The sequence below is a fragment of the Zosterops lateralis genome, assembly GCF_965231275.1.
Source record: "Zosterops lateralis genome assembly, chromosome: 2".
Taxonomy (NCBI): Eukaryota; Metazoa; Chordata; class Aves; order Passeriformes; family Zosteropidae; genus Zosterops; species Zosterops lateralis.
In genome coordinates, this window is record NC_139763.1 from 35,199,596 (window position 1) to 35,217,030 (window position 17,435).

Genomic DNA, 17,435 nt, shown 5'->3' on the forward strand with positions numbered 1-17,435 from the left:
ATCTCCATTGGTTTAGTGTCACTGAGATTGTGATCAAGAATAAAATTTGACATCTGTATGAAGGCCAGCCAAGATCAAGCCTCTTCAGAAAGATCACTTGATCATAAAATGTGAGTACTATTAAGAAGCTCAGGATACAATTTTCCATAAGTCTATTTGTTGCTACGTTTTTTTCTCCTATCTGTGTTTCCTCCTTCCTATCTGCGTTAGATGAAAAAATTACTTAATATAAGATTGCTAACAGGTAGCAGATGGACATATATAAATGTATGGAGTGGGAAATGTTGGAAATTGAGCATTTGAATTCTCCAGCAGAAGCCTGCCACTTGCTAATTGCAAATGATACAGGCCAGTTGTGTGCTTTTGTAACGTCTGGATGAAACAGAAATGAAACAGCCAGAATCCTACAAGTAATAAGGAGGTATGAGAGAAAACCCTCAATTTGAGGGCTAATCACGTATTTTGACCTTCCATTTGCATGAAATTGAACATGAGTCAGCAGTGCCCTGGCAGCCAGGAGGACCAACCCTGTCCTGGGTTGCATCAGACACAGCAGCACCAGGTGGGCAAGGAAAAGGAGTCCCACTCTGCTCTGCACTGGGGCGGACTCACCTCAAGTGCTGGGGGAAGTTTTGGGTTCCACAACATAATAAAGATATGAAGTCTTTAGAGAGGATCCAAAGAAGGGCTACAAAGATGGTGAAGAGCCTTAAGGAGAAAGTGTATGAGAAGCAGCTGAGGTCGTTTGGTCTGTTCAGCCTGGAGGAAACTGCAGTCAGCAACTTCCTTGTGAGGGAAAGTATCCCGGTTTCAGGGCTGCCCACCGGCTAGCTGTGCCCTGTAGTGATAAGATGAAATTCTTGGCAGGTCTGGAATTTCTGGCAGGAGCGTGCTAGCAGACATGGAATAAAGAGAGTGGACTCTTGCTTGGTTGGTGTTCCAGCTGGACCTCGTGGCAAAAGACAAGCTTCTGGCTTTAGGTCTCTCCCCTTTTTACCTGGATGGACGTTCCCCCAGAGAGGGGAACCCAGAACCAATAGCTAGCAAGGGAGGGTGTGACCCAGAACAGGGGAACTTAACAGAACAAAAGAAAAAAGCGTTGCCCCCTCACCCAGACCGAATCCCATGGCTTTCAGCTTCTAATCTTCCAGATCTAACAAGGTGATTGACAGTGTCCCTCAGGGAGGAGACCATCAGAGGGTAAGGGGAAGGGGTACCAGGAACAAACCATTTTCGAACAAATAGAAAACATAACAAAAACCATACAGAACTTTAGAAAACTCAATCACACATCACTACAGGAAAGCAGAAGGGCAGGCACTGATCTCTTCTCTTTGGTGACCAGTGACAGGACCCAAGGGAATGAACTGAAGCTGTGTTGGAAGAGGCTTGTGTTGGGTATTAGGAAAATGTTCCTCACCCAGAGGGTGTTTGGGCACTGAACAGGCTCCCCAGGGAAGTGGTTACAGTACCAAGACTGATAGAGCTCAAGAAGCATTTGAACAATGCTCTCAAGCACCTGGTGCTACCCTTGGATGTCCTGTGCAGGGCCAAGAGTTGAACCCAGTGATGCTTGTGGTTCATTTCCAGTTCAGGGTATTCTATGATTCTGCAAATCCATCAAGTCTCAAGATGGTTAAAGTCATCTCAAGTAGCTGAAATCTTATAATGGAAAATAAAGTCCTCCCAGTGATAAAATTCCACTAGGCCAGGTAACTGTCAAAAGACCATCTTTGGAACTAATTTTTTCTATGGTTCTGTGTTTCTAAATGAGCTTTCAACAAAAAATTATTTTTATTGTCTTTTTAAAACAGAACCAGAGAAAGATCCTTCTACTTAAGTTATAATTGCCGAAAGATAAAAGCACCTGCATTAAATGGGAAAACTAATGCCAACACTCACTGTAATAATCTAAGGGCAATTAAATAGATACAGTCTACTGGATCCTCTCCATCCTGCTTTGCACAGAGCTGATTATGGCCATTGGTGCACCCCTTACATCCCCACTGCTTTCACTGTGAAAGCTGCTGAGACAGAAAAGTCATTAAGAAAACTTGTTCACTACCAGCACACTAATGAGAAAACCTTAAATCATATCCATGAAACAGTGGAGATGGTAATAGGTGTGGGACTATCACTTTTCCATCTCTGAGCAAAGACCCCAAAATCAGTGGGAAAGGATGGTCAGGCTTTAGAATCTTTTAACTAAGTGCTTTAGATACTCACACAGGAAGAAGTCCTTTATTCTGATCTCCTATGGCTATTCCTCTGTTCTATGCTAAAAATTGGAAAGTTCTTACTGCAAGGAAAAAATTAAGGGTCTTGTCTACCATTAGTATTTTTGTGACCTATGCAAAACCTGCAACACACCAGTACAGCAAACACCAGACAGTCCTTGTGAACACTCCTGTTTTTGTTGGAGCAATAAATTATTCTTCAAGTTTTTGTGGTTTTTAAGAAATATTGGGTTTGTTACTGTTTCTGCAATGACTTCACTCCTTGTAGAGCTGAAAGTTTGTAAACAGCCCTAGTGTCTCTACCCAGGTTTCTCTTCTCTCCTTCATTTGATTTTCTCTTCCTCTTTCTCTTCCTTTTCTTCTTTTGCTTCCAAATCCTGGGTCATAGCAAGACCACTCAAGTTTTCTGGTCTCTAAAAAATGACAGACTTTGGTAGCACCCTCTTTGCTTGGGAATTTTTAAAATTTGTTTAATTTGTTTGCATTTTTGAAAGCCTTAGGTAAGGAGTTTGCCTAAATATAGACAAGAAAAGAAATCCCCTGGGTAGAATGGTTCCTTTTTCTGCAAAAACACCACTGTCCTTCTGGGCTGTTTGGATTGTTCTGCTGTAGTAATTCCAGTTTATAAACAAAGTAGCCAAAAACCTCAAATTTCACTCTTCCTCACTGTGTTTTAGAGATACACAATCTGAGATAGCATACAAAAACACACTGCTTCCCTGCTGCCTTCTCTGCAGGCTCGAGAGATCTTCAGATTGAGAGCATGGAAAAGCAGGCAAACAAAAATTCTGATTTCCTTCATTTTCCAGAGTCCCATTTTGTGGGAAGACAGATAGAGATAGTGCTAAAGGGAATCCTGCCTCCGATATATTGCAGCTGTGTTAATTACCAAAGAGTGGGAATAGCCTTGCCCTCACAGCTGGATGTGATAAAAGAGTGAGTTAGTTAGTAAAGAGTTAGTTGGAGTTTGCTGGCTGTGCTGTGGGGAGGAAGGGACAGGAGGTTGTGTGAGGGACAGACAGGGTTAGAAGTGAGCAAGAACTGCAGAAGGAAGAGAGAAGAAGGAGAGAAAGAGACAGAGCTGTGTAGAGCTGCCCATAGGATTGCTCCATATAAAAGGTATGAAAGACTAGGTAACAAAGTGCTGATGCTTGAAGCCCTCTGAAGTTTTACTGAAGCACTCTGAGTGCATGGCCATCTTGACTATGACACCATTTGACTCTCTATGACATTTTTTATGGCTCTGATTTTATTACTTGGGTACTTGTCACTACCCTTCTCCATTCTCTGTGAAATGCAGTATGTTACCACCAAAAAAGAGTGCTTTCTTTCAAAGATGAGGACACAATAAACTGTAGGGTTTTACCTTCTTTATGATCAGAAGTCTATTCTTCTGTCTTTACAGCACAGTCAGTGTTCAAAAAATACATATGTGATTATGTATGGAATTCATTTAATCTGGAAGTACAGTGAAACTTCTGAAAATGGACTGCTTTTACCTCTGAATAACTATCTGGGCTCCAACCTGATGTCCAAGCTTTTGTTTGCTTTGTCTGTTGACATCTGTAATATGATAGGGGTAGTCATAGTGTTTCTTAAAAAAATGAGCTGCTTACTTGGCTAAATCTGCTTTTTGGTAGAATATCCACCTATGTATATGTGCTTGTCATCCCCACCCTTTGTCTCATAGATATGCTTCAGAGAAATTTTGTCACATTTTTGTTCTCTATTAGCATATGAAGAGAGTAAACATCCATGAATGTGTCCTTATAGAGCCAACATTGCCCTAGATCTTTACCTCTGAAACCAAAAAAGACCAGGCAAGGTGGTTCTTGATTCTATGGATGACTGGGGTTTTTGAAGTTCTGGATGCTTGAAGTGAGTTGTTCATCTTCTCAGTTAACTCATACAACTGAGTTATCAACGGATGTGATTAAATGCATGAACACAACCTTAGAGTAACACTTAATACATTGGTTCTTTTTTATGCCTTTAGTACTGCATAAGAGCAGAAGTGAGGTAGACTTTTTTGTTTTGTTTTGTTTTGTTTTTTTTTGTTTTTTTTTTTTTTTTTTTTTTTTTGTTTTTTTTTGTTTTTTTTTTTTTTTGTTTTGTTTTGTTTTGTTTTGGTTTTTTTTTTTTTTTTTTTTGTGATAGAGAATAATTTTGCAGTCCAAAAGTTTCCAATATGATGAGTAGACTTGCTTCACTTCACCTGTTCACTTTATAGTACATGTGTTGAGTAGAAGAAAGCACGTCAGATATGCACTTTATGGCATTGGCTGGCCTCAGCAACAACTCAGTTTAACTAATATTTACAATCAACATGCGTTAATGAACCCAGAAAATTGCTGTCCACTTCTAGTTCATCAGTCATCAATCTCACACTCCAGCCAGATGCAAGAAGCAGAAATACTCACGAGCCCAGGCATTTCTAGGTCTCTAGAAGGAGACCCTCTTTGTCTCCAAGAAAAGGCAGCATTGTGATACCTTTGGCTTCCTCTCTTGGACAGAACTATATCCTAGTTATCTATGAATGGCTGAGATGTAAGAACTATTGCTCATATGGTTAAATCACTCCATGTGTCAGTCAAGAAGCTATAGGGTTGGAATGACCTCAGGATTTTGATAAAGCTGATTCCTGGAACATCCTGGAAGACTGTTGGGCAACAGCTGAATTTTTCCATATACAATAGCCAAGAAATGGGAGTGTTAGAGAAGTACATGGACCGTCCTCTTTCCCGTGAGTTTTTAACTCCAAGCAGAAGGGATCTTGCATGTTTTTAAGAAAGAAATGTTGACATATCTTGGTGTTTGAAAAATGTCCTATTTTCTAGTGATGCTTCAATTTCAATGTGAAGAAATGAACTTTACATGGATTTTAAATCTCCATATTAAGCAAATTACATTGTCTTCAGTGAAACAAAGCCTTTCAGGCTGTATAAAGGAGCTTTTGAAGGTTTATACTGCTTATAATATCCCTCTTCTTTATAAAATTAACAGCTGTGATCCAAAAAGGTAACAATTGCTCAATAGCATGGCCTGGAATAGCTATTTGTAGTTGGATGCTTACTACCTGCAATTTTTTTCTGTTCTAGTGGCAGTTTGTGGTTTGGCTATTTTCACATTGGGAGAAATGGATCAAGGACAAACCCACATCACACTTTTTGATAGTGATGTGTCTTATCTGAAGACATCGTATCCAAGATTTGAAATCCCCTTTTTCTATCTGCTTAAAGAACACTTACACTTTACATTGTCATTTCCCTGAGAATCCCCACAGACCTGGCTATCCCTGGATCCGTCAGCCCCTGCCCAGTGATACCAGGGCCAGTCTCCAGGTTCCCATAGCCCTGCCAAGCTGGACCTAGCCTGGGACCTGTGATCCATCCCAGTCCCCAAAGAGGTGCCTGGTGGTCGGGGTTGGGGCTGCCCTGGGTCCACATCTGGCCTGATCTGGGCTGGAGGTGGGCTGAGACTGCCAGGCCTTACCCTGATGCCCTCCATGGAGAACCCCCATCTTTCATCCCCCAGAGATGGCAGGGAGAGATGCTTTGTACTTCTCAGTGTTGTTTAGAGCTAGAGAGAAATACCTGTAAAAATTTTTATGTACTTTCTGGATTCCCAAACACCAGCATACTCTGGTACAACGAAAGGGGAAATTTAACCAGCTAACTTCTTGTTCACTTTTTAAGAAATCCCAAGTTGAGCAATTACAAAATTTGCTGTGAATCAGGGGGGAAGTGATGAACATTTATTTTGCAACACTTCCGATGCCAAAATGGTTCCCCAAAACACAAGCAGCAAGGGAGACAGCCCTGTTTATAATTATACAGCCTTTTAAAATATGGTCTTTCCATCTTCTCTGAACCTGAAGACTCTAATAGAAAGATAAACAAGGTAAAGACATTTTGAAATAAAAGGTAGGTCTGTCTTTTTCTTTCCAACTGTTTTGTTTGCTGAGGTATGTACGGAGTCTCTAGGAAGTCCAAGGCTGGAGGGGTGTCTGGGTATCACAGACAAAATCTAGGAAACTGTCAGAGGAATATAAGGAACGAAAGTGAATGAAGATTTTTATAAATTAACTATTTGCTACATGCTAAGAAAGATCCTACACAAAATTTGGATTTTTTACTGGGTTTGCTACTGAATTTTTAGAAGTGACAGTGTTCCTCAATAATAGAATCATATTCACAGAATAATTTGGGTTGGAGAGGGCCTTGAGGATCACTTTGTTCCACCCCCTGCAGGGACATGTTCTAGATGAACATGGTTGCTCAATGCCCCAGAAAACCTAGCCTTGAATACTTGCAAGGAGGCTGCACCCAAGCTTCTCTGGGCAACATATTCCATTGTCTCACTGCCCTCACAGTAAAGGTTTTCTTCCTTGTATCTGATCTACATCCCTGAAAGCACATGAACTAACACCCTCAGCAAACTTACCATATTCAACATTGGGTAACTAGAATTGATGTATATCACCGTGACATATTTTGATATTTTCTGCTTGCAGCTCTTTACCCACTTGCCTGACATCTACCCATCCTTAACTTTGTATATAGCAGATAGACAATCTTTAGACCTTAAAATAGCAGCCACCCAATGTATGTCTATAAAGTTTACAAAGTGCTCCTTGAGATCACCAGCTTTTTTTCACACAAATTGTTTCGTTGCAGCTATAATCACATCTTTGGAGGATTTATCTATAAAAAATTATTTCTTGAATCTGTAAGGGCAAATATCTTTCAGTGTTAGCAAACAAAATTAAGTAAGTCATTCCTAATCCAAGCAATAACTAGCTGGGCTTGCAAGCATCTAACATATCTAAGTGTGTGCTGTGATCCTCCAGCTTGGAGGAGTCACAGGATTTTTCCTCGCCATGGATATTCCTGTGCTTGCAGGCATGAATGGGTCAGCCATTGAAAACTTCTCCTGTGTGATTTATAACATCTTCCTCATGAACTGCACTTGGCAGGCAGGAAGGGATGCTCCAGCAGACACACAGTATTTTCTCTACTGGCAGAAGTCAGGGTAAGTAGGTCTGCTTGAGACAGGGAAGTGTGAATTCTGTTTCAACACATCACAGTGCCCATGTTTAACTAAAATACTTTGCTGTATGCAGAGAGGACAATCAGATGGAATGTGAGCTTTACATGAAAGATGAAAATCGCAGAAATACGGGATGTATCTTCCAAAATGTGAGCATAGGGATTGAAAAAGCTTACTTCCTGGTGAATGGGTCTAGCAAAGACTCCCTGATCCAGTTCTATGATGAGTACATTGACCTGTATAAAATTGGTAAGTAAATAATTTATTCCAGCTTTATTTTAAATATTGTATGAAAATAGTAGGGCATTTATCCCTGAGAAGGGATCATGTACCCTGTCTCACCTAGAGTTGAGAGTAAGACACTCTGGCTTCCTCAAGAAAATGTATTCCCCAAGCAAAAGACAAAGAGGGGAATTAAACAGGAAAGCTCTATAGCTACATTCTGCCTCAGATTCTTTAGCAATCTACCCTTATGACTTTTAGGTTTTTCTCATGCAAGGTCCTCAAGACTTACAAAATTGTACTTTCCCCTGCTGCCCTTGCAGTGATGGCCAAATACCTTTCAATAGAGGAAAGAAGGGACTTCTTAGAAATTTATCTGAGCACCAATTTCTGCTTTTCATTGCCAGTGGGGATGACATACAAGACACCATACCCTGTAGTAAATGAATTAACACACGTACAACATGCCTTACCTGTGTGGTGCTGTACTTGAAAGTATCCTGTGCAGTTAGTTTTACTGTGGCAAATTCTCACTGGAAATGTCACACTGGTTCTGGTATTAGGCTAAAAGACTGGGGGGGAAAAAAAGGCGGTTTCGTTCTATAAGAAGAAATTGAGCTGTAAGGTCACTCATGGCAGATAAAACAAGATTGTCCTTTGACGAAGTAGCCTATTGCAAACAGGGCTACTGTTCATAGCCCAGGCCTGTCCCTAAAGGCTGATGTAAAGTAGTAGTCTAGCTGATATTAAACTTTCCTCTATCAGCCTTTTTTCACCCTTTCTGCCATGAGTGACTGTCTTTTACTGTTCCAATAATCAAGTCATTGGCAATGATCGAAATATAAAGGTCCTCATATTTTTGCTTACATCTGTGATGGGTGATACATGAGGAAGTTGGCTAGACTATTAAAAATGGTGAGTCTTCCTTAAATTTGTATGGTTATTTCTTTTGCAAGGAGGGAATAAACTGCATAGTTCACAGCAGATTGAAGGCAACACCTTCATGTCACAGAAGAATCGTAAGGAGGCTTAGACAAAAAAATAAAAAGATCTTTGAATTTCTTACTTTACTTTAGGGATAGCAGCAGCTAGTTTATCTGCAGTAATAAACATTCCCTTAAGAAGAAGATGGTATTCTACCTTATTACTCTAGAAAAATAAGTGGAGGGATTAATTCTTTTTATGCTCCTGTCATGTTCACTGTCTTAATCTCTTTTTTTATGATCCTGTGTACATGATTAAGAAAACTTTGGTCTTTCAACTATTTCTGATAGTCCTAAGAAAAATAGATACAAATTAATATCTTTCTTCATAGAGGTGTTACTTACAATTTTTACTCTTTCATCAAATCAAAAAGGGGTCAAGTGATTTTAATTATTTGAATTCTTGGTTATATCATTTCAGAAAAGCTCATGCCTCCATCAAATATCACAGTTAACTGTGATGAAATTAAAAATGATTGCATAATTCAATGGCAACAACCCCAAATAAGTCATTCTAACAAAGACATGTGTTTTAAATATGAAATTAACATAAAGTATAAGGTAAGAATGTCTTCACTTACGCTTAACATTAATTCATATATTTGCATTTACCAATACATGAGTGGAAAGAAAATAATTGTCTTTTCTATGATGTAACTTCCCCATACATAACATCTTATTCCTTTATGACTGTACCTTTCAGGTCCATACCAAATCCTGCTATGCCATAATGCTCCATTTTTTTATTTGGTTTTTAATCCCTGCTCCCTCAAGTAAGATACTGCTGGAGATACATTGGATGTCTGGGACATTCTCAGAGGAGAAGCATGGTTTATTCACAGCTTTGTCTTAGAAAAGGCACTTCTTTCTCTAAAACTTGCTGGAATTGCCCTGGATTGGAGTCTTTCCCATAGAAACTGGATCTCTGTGGAAGGGTAGAGCTGGGCTTCAGAGTGAAAAGAGAAACGTGCATTCACTTAACAATTTTGAGTTAATAGAAGTGAATGAAATTTCTCCATGTATAAAATGCAAATAGCTTACCCAGATATAAGCATCACGCTTGTTGGTCCAAAAGTTGGAGATTGATGAAAAATAAAAGGAAAATAAATGTGAGAGAAAGCAGAAAGGAAGTGTGATTAAGGACAGGTTAGTGAGGGGATGACTTTACAAGTCTTTTGGAAGCAATAGGGAAGGAACGAGATTGCTGTGCTCCCCTGCAAGAGTAGCTGTAAACCACTGCGGCAGAATTGCAGCAAAAAGCCACAGGGTGGCAGACAGAGACTACAAAGGAAAAATCTTCCTGTAGTACAACCAGATTTAGCCACTCACTTAGTGCCTGATTGAAGGCATTCCCTAGGTTTCTGTAATTTGGAATTTCTTAGTCTGGGTTGGGTTTACTATTTCACAGATGAGTCTTTTTGCAAGACCAACTAACTGCCACGAAACAGCATTACTTCTCTGAATCACTTGGCTATTGTAACAATGAAATCTTATTGAAAACTCCGTGTGACGCTGGAATAAAAGTGTATTGCAGTAGAGCAATAAATAATTTTTAATAACTTTTAATGTATGTAATACTCATTTTATAAAGTATACTCAATTCACACCTTGTCTGAATTTTTCTAGTTTTTTCATAATCATTAGTAATTTTCACCTAGCTAATTATGTCAAGGTACAGCACTTATTTCAGTAATTGAGCAGGGTAAGTTCCTTTGACACTTATAAGATGCAACTATAATCATATCTTTGGAAGATTTACCCAGAAAAATTTCTTCTGCCAAATTTATTGCTTTATCACTGACAGGTCTAAACCTGTGGGTTTTTACCAATACACTATGAACAACAAACGCATTACAGTCAGCCCTTAAACTTTAATTTTCACAACTGAAGTTTCTTGCATTGGGAGTAAACAAAAAATTGAAAAAAGGATAATACCATGAGCAACATAATTTCAATCACATTTTTTCATGTTCGAAAATGTTTCTTCTTCAGTGATGCTTTTTGTTAAGACTTTATAGATCAGGATATCTGAGAAAACCAAAGGCAAAATTTAGCAGGGGAAACTAGGCTAAAAAGGCACCAAGCAGCTCCCTTATGTCCTTTGTCATGAGGTTCACCCAATTCAGTAAGCAACAGGCCTGCTTTCTTCTTAACCTCTCTTGTTGTCGATGAACTCATCAAAAACTTTCTCATATTCACCTCCCTCACTAGTCTTGACTACATCTAAGCTTTGTCTTTACTGACTCCATTCCTCTGTGTGCAGATGATATCTTTGTATTCCTCGCAAATCCGTTCTTCTACCTTTTGTATAATTCATTAACACATAATACACAATAAGCTTTGGGAAAATCCAGCCGAAAGCAACATAACTAACAATATATTGCAATGTAGAATGGCGATCTTAACAAAGCATAAAGGGATTTGTTATAGGCAATATGTAGGTTATAGCTGTACCTCCATCAACATCTCCTTATTTTTACACATTTAACCCTGCAATGTGGCACTTGCAGACATGGCTTAGTTGTGAACTTGGCAGTGCTGGGTTAATTTTTATTCAATGTTCTTAGAGATCTTTTCCAAGCTGAACAATTCTATGATTCTTGTGCTCTGAGGAGGTTGTCCTCATAGATCAACCAGTAATTTGGCCCTTAAGACTACTTTCCCTTGAGTACTAAGGCCTGTGACCATGAGGTTTCCTGTAGAGGGTCTCATCTGCTTTCTTTTCTTGGTCATGAGCTCTGGAACAAACACCTAATTCATTAACAACTCTGCTGGTCTGTCTTCTGATGCCTACACACAAGTTCTCTTACCAATGCATTATTTTTCCCAGGACAGATCTCTGTGCATACAAGACACTCCTTCATACACAGTAAGAGGCCCTACAGTAGGGGTTGCCCAAACCTGTTTGTGAGGATGCAATCACCTTCCTTGGTGAGATGTATTCCATGCCTGCCCAGTAGCCCCTCTTTCTCAAAAAGGATCCCAAGGTCACAGGAGACAAAGCCCTGCCTGTGACAGCAGTTACTCAGCCAGGTGTTGACCTGCTGGATGACAGCAATTCTGCTTAAGCCTTTCCCTCTCACTGGAAGGCCTGAGGAAAGACCATCTGGACTCCCTGCCCTTCCCTGCCACTCCATCCCCCAGTGCTCTGTAATCACCCTAAAAATCTTTCAGGTTACCTCTGCACCTATAAAGAAGAACAAGGGGTTCATTAGCCAGATATTTCTCCTAGATTGATTCCTGAGCATAATTTAGCTTGACTGCAGATCCTGGACAGCAGCTTGCTTTATAAAATCTTAGAATGCTTTGGGTTGGAAGTGACCTTAAAGACCATCTAATTCAATTGTCCTGCTGTGGCAGGGACACCTTACCTTTCACTAGACCAGGATATGCAGAGCCTCATCCAGCCTGGCCTCAAGCACTTCCAGAGATAGGGGATCCACAGCTTCTCTGAACAGTCTGTCCCAGTGCCTCACCACCAGTACAGTAAAGAATTTCTTCCTAATATCTAATCTAAACCTACCCTCCTTCATCTTACGGCGATCCTCTATGTGCTATCTGTACAAACCCTTGTGAAAAATCCCTTTCCAGCCCTCCTGTAGGACCCTATAGATGCTGGAAGGTGCTGTAAGCTCTCCCCAGAGCCTTTCCTTTTCCAGGCCGAACAGCCTTATATTCAGATGCCACATAAACATGCATGCAATTATTTGAAAAAATAAATATTGATTAATTGAGTTTTGTTCTAAAATGGTGTATTGCAAACTAATTACAAAAATACGTAACTAGCTGTCTAATGGAGATGATATTGTCTTCAGTCATTAGTTGTGTGTGGTCAGTACATTATGTGGCAGTTATTATGATTATTCAAATAAGATGAGCAAATTTTATTTTATCTATCAAAAATGTACTGGAGGGCAACCTAAAATATCTGTGAATCTATGCCAGTCCCAAATATTTTAATCTAAAAGAAAATTAATATTTACATAATATTTTCAATTATATACAGTAACATTTATTGTAATATTAAAACATTAGATGTAAACAAAAAAAAGTTTCACAGATTTTTTTATTTTCTTTTTTTTTTTTTCCCTGGTGTCTGTAAGAATAAACTTAAAGTTTTAATTCAGGTCTGGTTTGCTTTGTGTTTCAATCTGAAATAAAATTTATATCTCAACTGGCATGACAAGGAAAACAAATATCTTTCCATAGCAGAATTAATTACTATATAAACTTTGCGTTACAGATGAATTAGATATTAGATACCAAATGTTAGATAAATTGCTAGTTCTTCCAAACAAACCATGAAGTACATAAGAAAGAGAATGCAGAAAAATGGTACTGTTGATACAAAATAATTATTATTGAAACATAAAACAAGCAATGATAAAAACAAAGTTAGTTGCTTTTCTTTTTCTTTCAATTTACAGGATAATCCTAAAGGAAAAGCCATATATACTTCCATACTAGTGAGTATATGTTTGTTCTAATTATCAGCAATACATGTTCATTTCATTGTCAACTGTGAAAAGTAAATAATATTCAAATACCTTTAACTCAGTGTGTTCTCAGTGCCCTATGCTTCATGGGAACCTTATTTATGGATTTCATGAGCACATCTAACTGCTAGGTCATCATGGCACATGTAATTTATTATCCATTCAGGGGCAGAACATTATTGCTTTTCTGTATGTATTTTGAAAAATCTCCCATTTTTCATTACACTGTCCACTCTCCTTCTCAAATATTTGGAACAGAAGTTGAAGTTACACATCACTGAAAACAGAAAAAAGATAAAGTATCTCCTAGGAATTCAATTTTGTTTATGAAAAACATATACCACAAAGGCCCTTTTGGGATGAAGGCTGTCATCCAGGTATGCTGCACCTCCTTTTAATCAGTGCAGCTTGCACATCCCACCTCTAGGCAGAAGTCTCCAGGAGCAAGAGAATTGCAGTAAATTCTGGTAATACTAACTGTTGTAGTCATCTACTTATTTTACAGGTTTGGCTGGAAAGTTATGCTTTTTCTGAAAATCCATAATGCAGGGACTGAGGCAGGTGCACAGATGCGTTATTCCTCAAAACTCTCAGTTCTAGCAGTACTAAAATAAAATGGTTCAAGATGATTTTCTACCTTTCTATGTGCTTAAGGAAATGATCAATAAATTAAGCCATATTGTAAGAAACCACAGGTTATACTTTTCTAGTGTAAAAAATGAAATTCTTCTAAATGTAAAAATGTTTAATGAGTGTGAGGTTATTTCTGAGATATATATTTGGGTATATATTATATAAATAATAATTATTTTTTTTTCTCTGTAACAGCAGTCTTCTTTAATAAGCAATGCTTTCATAGCCTCTTAAATGTTTCACTGGTAAATGGCACATACATATCGTCAACACGGGCATGGAACAAAGAAAAGCAACTCAGTTTTTTGGTTCTTTTTTTTTAGGAAGGGGGAAATAGTAACACATTTGTAAGACCCAATATAAGAAAGAAGTATGTCTTGAAAATGAGAGCAGCTGGCAGTGCCTGCCTGGTGAACCCAGCCTGGGGGGAATGGAGCACACCCGTTGAGTTTGGTAAGAGCAAATTCATGCCCTTGGGCCACTCTTCCCCCAGCAATGTCCTGTCTACCTCACACATTGTCACACACCTCGGGACTCACAGATGTATGAAGGATTGGCAAATATTTTGCTTCACATCATGCTACAGAGAAGAGTAGGAAGAGACTTAATAGATTTCTTAACATTCCAACACTGAAAATAACATTAAAAAATTACACCTTTGCAGACTGCAAGGGGTGGACAAATAAGATCAATGTTAATTCTACTCATCAGGCATTTCTGCTAAAGTGGTAAAGTACAGAATTCATTTTTATACCAAGCAAAACCTTTCAGACCGACATTGACCACAGTCAGTCACCACAGTAGATGTTTGTCATGTTTGACAGAACATGAAGTTCAACAGGACCAAGTTCAAGGTGATGCATCCATGTCAGGGCAACTCCTGCTATCAGTACAGTCTGGGAGATCAAGGAATTGACAGTAGCTTTGCTGAGAAGGATTTGGGGGTGCTGGTGGAAAAGAGGCTGAACATGACTCAGCCACGGGCACTCACAGCCCAGAAAGCCAAACGTGTCCTGGGCTGCATCCAAAGCAATGTGGCCAGCAGGGCCAGGGAGGGGATCCTGCCCCTCTGCTCTGGTGAGACCCCACCTGCAGTGCTGCATCCAGCTCTGGGGTCCCCAGCACAGGAAAGACATGGGCCTGTTGGAGTGAGTCCAGAGGAGGGTCACAAAAAGGATCAGAGAGCTGGAGCACCTCTCACAGTCTGAGAAAGTTTGGGTTATTCTATCTGGAAAAGCGAAGGCTCCAGGGACATCCTGTTGCACTCAATCCAGCACCTGAAGGGGCTACAAGAGAGCTGGAGACAGACTTTGTGCAAGGAAATGTAGTTATAGTTCAAGGGGGAATGGCTTTAAACTGAAAGAGTGTAGATTTAGGTTAGATTTTAAGAAGAAATTCTTCACTATGAGGATGATGAGACACTGGCATAGGTTGTGGATGCCCCACCCCTGAAAGTGTTCAAAGTCAGACTACGGCTCTAAGTAATTTGCTTCAGTGGAAGACATCCCTGCCTATGGCAGAGTGGCTGGAATTAGATGATCTCTAAAGGTTACTTCCAACCCAGACTATCCTATGTTATGTAATTTTATGATTTATTCCTCATATTACTACTAATAATAATAATTTATGAATGTTTCTCTTTCAGGAAAGGAGGAAATTATGTCTTCTTCAGTATGGATTTTACTTGGGGTAGCAGTTGTCACATCCTTAATGGCAATCATCACTTTCTTTTTCTGCAAAAGGTAAATTTAATTTATGTATTTAATTTATTTTCTCCCTGTGTGTGTACACCTAAATTATTTAAGCAAATAAGGCAGAAGTGTCTCTGTAGGTTAAAATAAACCACCTAAGTGAAGCAGAAAGAAAAAGTATATTCTGCTATATGATGAACTTTTTATAAAAATATACAGTAATTTAGAGAAGATATGGCTCTCTCAATTTGTTAAAATTTTTATCCCCACTTTTCACTTTTTGTAATGACATTGCAGGACAACTTTCTTTTTCTGTCAAAGAAGGAAATTTACTACTAGTAAATCTTCAATCGAAAGTGAATCTATTACCATCCAAATTTTTAATGTTTTCATGATATATATTCATTCTGTGTTGAGATTACATTATATTTTTCAGTTCACTTCTAATACTGTAGAGGAAGATAAGAGCTGGTTCAAAGGTGCAATGATGTTGTCACATTACCATAATTCAATTTTAAATTTGTATTCAATACATTTTGATTTCCAGGACTGGCTGTTGGAAGGCAGCATTTCCACAGATCCCAAGACCAAAACTTGCTTTTTTTACACTGGCTGATACAAATCCAGAGGTATGTTCTCTTTCTATTGTTATATTAAATGTGTGAAATACATAAAAAACTTTACTGGCTAAATTTTTTAATGATAAGGAATTTATTACAGAGGATCACTCTTCTCTTTGCCATATTCTGAAGAAAAATAAAAGAAAATCAGCAGATGAGATTTTTAAGGGAAGTAAAATGCAGTGCTCTTCCAGAACCACAGGGTTTCTCCCATTCCAGTCCCACGGGTGCACAGGCTGATGCTCCCATTGGCAGGAGCTGTTCACTTTCCCAACACAAGGACATGGACAATGACACAACAGAGCACAGTGAGGCAGCCAGACAAAAAAACAGCACGGCTGCCTCTACCAGCACCTTGTAAACACCATCAGTAGTCTCTACAACAGGGTCCTAGACATCAGAGTCCTTCTGCTACTCTTCAGCTGAGCAGGGCTGAATCTGATGCTGAGATTAGCATATCTCCCTGCTCCCTTCACCTACAACCACCACAAAGTTCCTCACACCCGATCCCAGTGTCTGAGCCCCGTGTCCCCACAGATTCCCCCCTCCAAGCTGTCCCCTTGAATCCCTCCAGGTGCACACCTTGCCTACCTACCCACTACCAAATTACACATGCAGGAAACAAAAGAAGATTAGACAGAAAACAGTTCAAAATAGGGTTTTGTAAGGAAACAGGACGGACAGACTGTGGTAGTCACACACAGCAAAAACAGATGAAATACTCTCTGAATTGTGCATAAGTAGAGGCTAACCTAACATTATATATAAAACTGACAGAAGTTTTTATTTTCCTTTCAGCTGATGGACGGCAAAATTCAGTCAATAACGTCTGAAAATGAAGAGATAGTATTAGTTGCTGACACCGTGAGATAACCAAGAAAAATGGAGAAGTCTGAAAGTGCGTTCTTAGACAACTGTATATTCCTCTGGAAAGTCTGGAAGAATATATAGGCTTTCTTCACTTTCTTCTTCTTGTAGAAAACAGCAATGCAGCCAAGAGAGAATGATACCTCACATGCAATCTTCTAAAATGTCATTGTATTTGCTTTCAGTTTTGGCTAATTTTTACCCTTTGGATAAGTTGCCCTTATTGGATGTCTTCTCTGTTGTAAATATGATTGAAATATTTAATTCAAGAAGTTTTAGTTACATTTTTATCTTAAGGAAAAATATTTGTTTTTCTGTCTCATATTAAAAAGATTAATAATTAATTTATTGAGATGAATATAATTTTTAAAATTCTGATGTCTGAATTCCATTGTTTTACTATCAAAAATGGGTCAATTCATACTAGAAGTTTCTTTGGAGCTCTACAAGTACACATGGGCAACTAGAAAAATGAGATTTGCTCAGATTTTTAAACTAGACATTTGAACATTGCTATTTGATTATTAGACTGATTTTATAATGATATAGATGTTTTATTACTAGACTAAACATTCCTGGGACTATTTTCTTGCACAGAGGCCAATTTACATGTAAGAGTCCAGACAGACTTTCTTAA

General features: G+C 38.8%; 1 protein-coding gene across 3 annotated transcripts; it reads left to right on the forward strand.

The window, feature by feature from the left end:
* Window positions 1–13: 13 nt before the first annotated feature.
* Window positions 14–17,020, forward strand: LOC310906292 (granulocyte-macrophage colony-stimulating factor receptor subunit alpha-like). 3 transcript variants are annotated; one of them, XM_083855455.1, is made up of 9 exons: window positions 14–110; window positions 7,139–7,268; window positions 7,360–7,535; window positions 8,913–9,052; window positions 12,919–12,957; window positions 13,944–14,073; window positions 15,266–15,362; window positions 15,859–15,940; window positions 16,730–17,020. In XM_083855455.1, the coding sequence occupies exons 2-9, from the start codon at window positions 7,141–7,143 to the stop codon at window positions 16,802–16,804; spliced, it is 867 nt and encodes a 288-aa protein (XP_083711581.1). In that variant the 5' UTR covers window positions 14–110; window positions 7,139–7,140; the 3' UTR covers window positions 16,805–17,020. The 3 variants fall into 3 exon arrangements, with proteins under 3 accessions (XP_083711581.1, XP_083711579.1, XP_083711580.1); XM_083855453.1 differs by lacking the exon at window positions 14–110 and adding an exon at window positions 5,375–6,160; XM_083855454.1 differs by lacking the exon at window positions 14–110 and adding an exon at window positions 5,375–6,137.
* The last annotated feature ends 415 nt before the right edge of the window (window positions 17,021–17,435 follow it).

Excerpts from the sequence above, each read along its gene's own strand:
- LOC310906292 (XM_083855455.1), top strand. The coding sequence starts at position 7,141 with ATGAATGGGTCAGCCATTGAAAACTTCTCCTGTGTGATTTATAACATC. Across the intron at positions 7,269-7,359 it reads CTCTACTGGCAGAAGTCAGG|AGAGGACAATCAGATGGAAT; the intron begins GTAAGTAGGTCT and ends TGCTGTATGCAG. Across the intron at positions 14,074-15,265 it reads GAGCACACCCGTTGAGTTTG|GAAAGGAGGAAATTATGTCT; the intron begins GTAAGAGCAAAT and ends TTTCTCTTTCAG.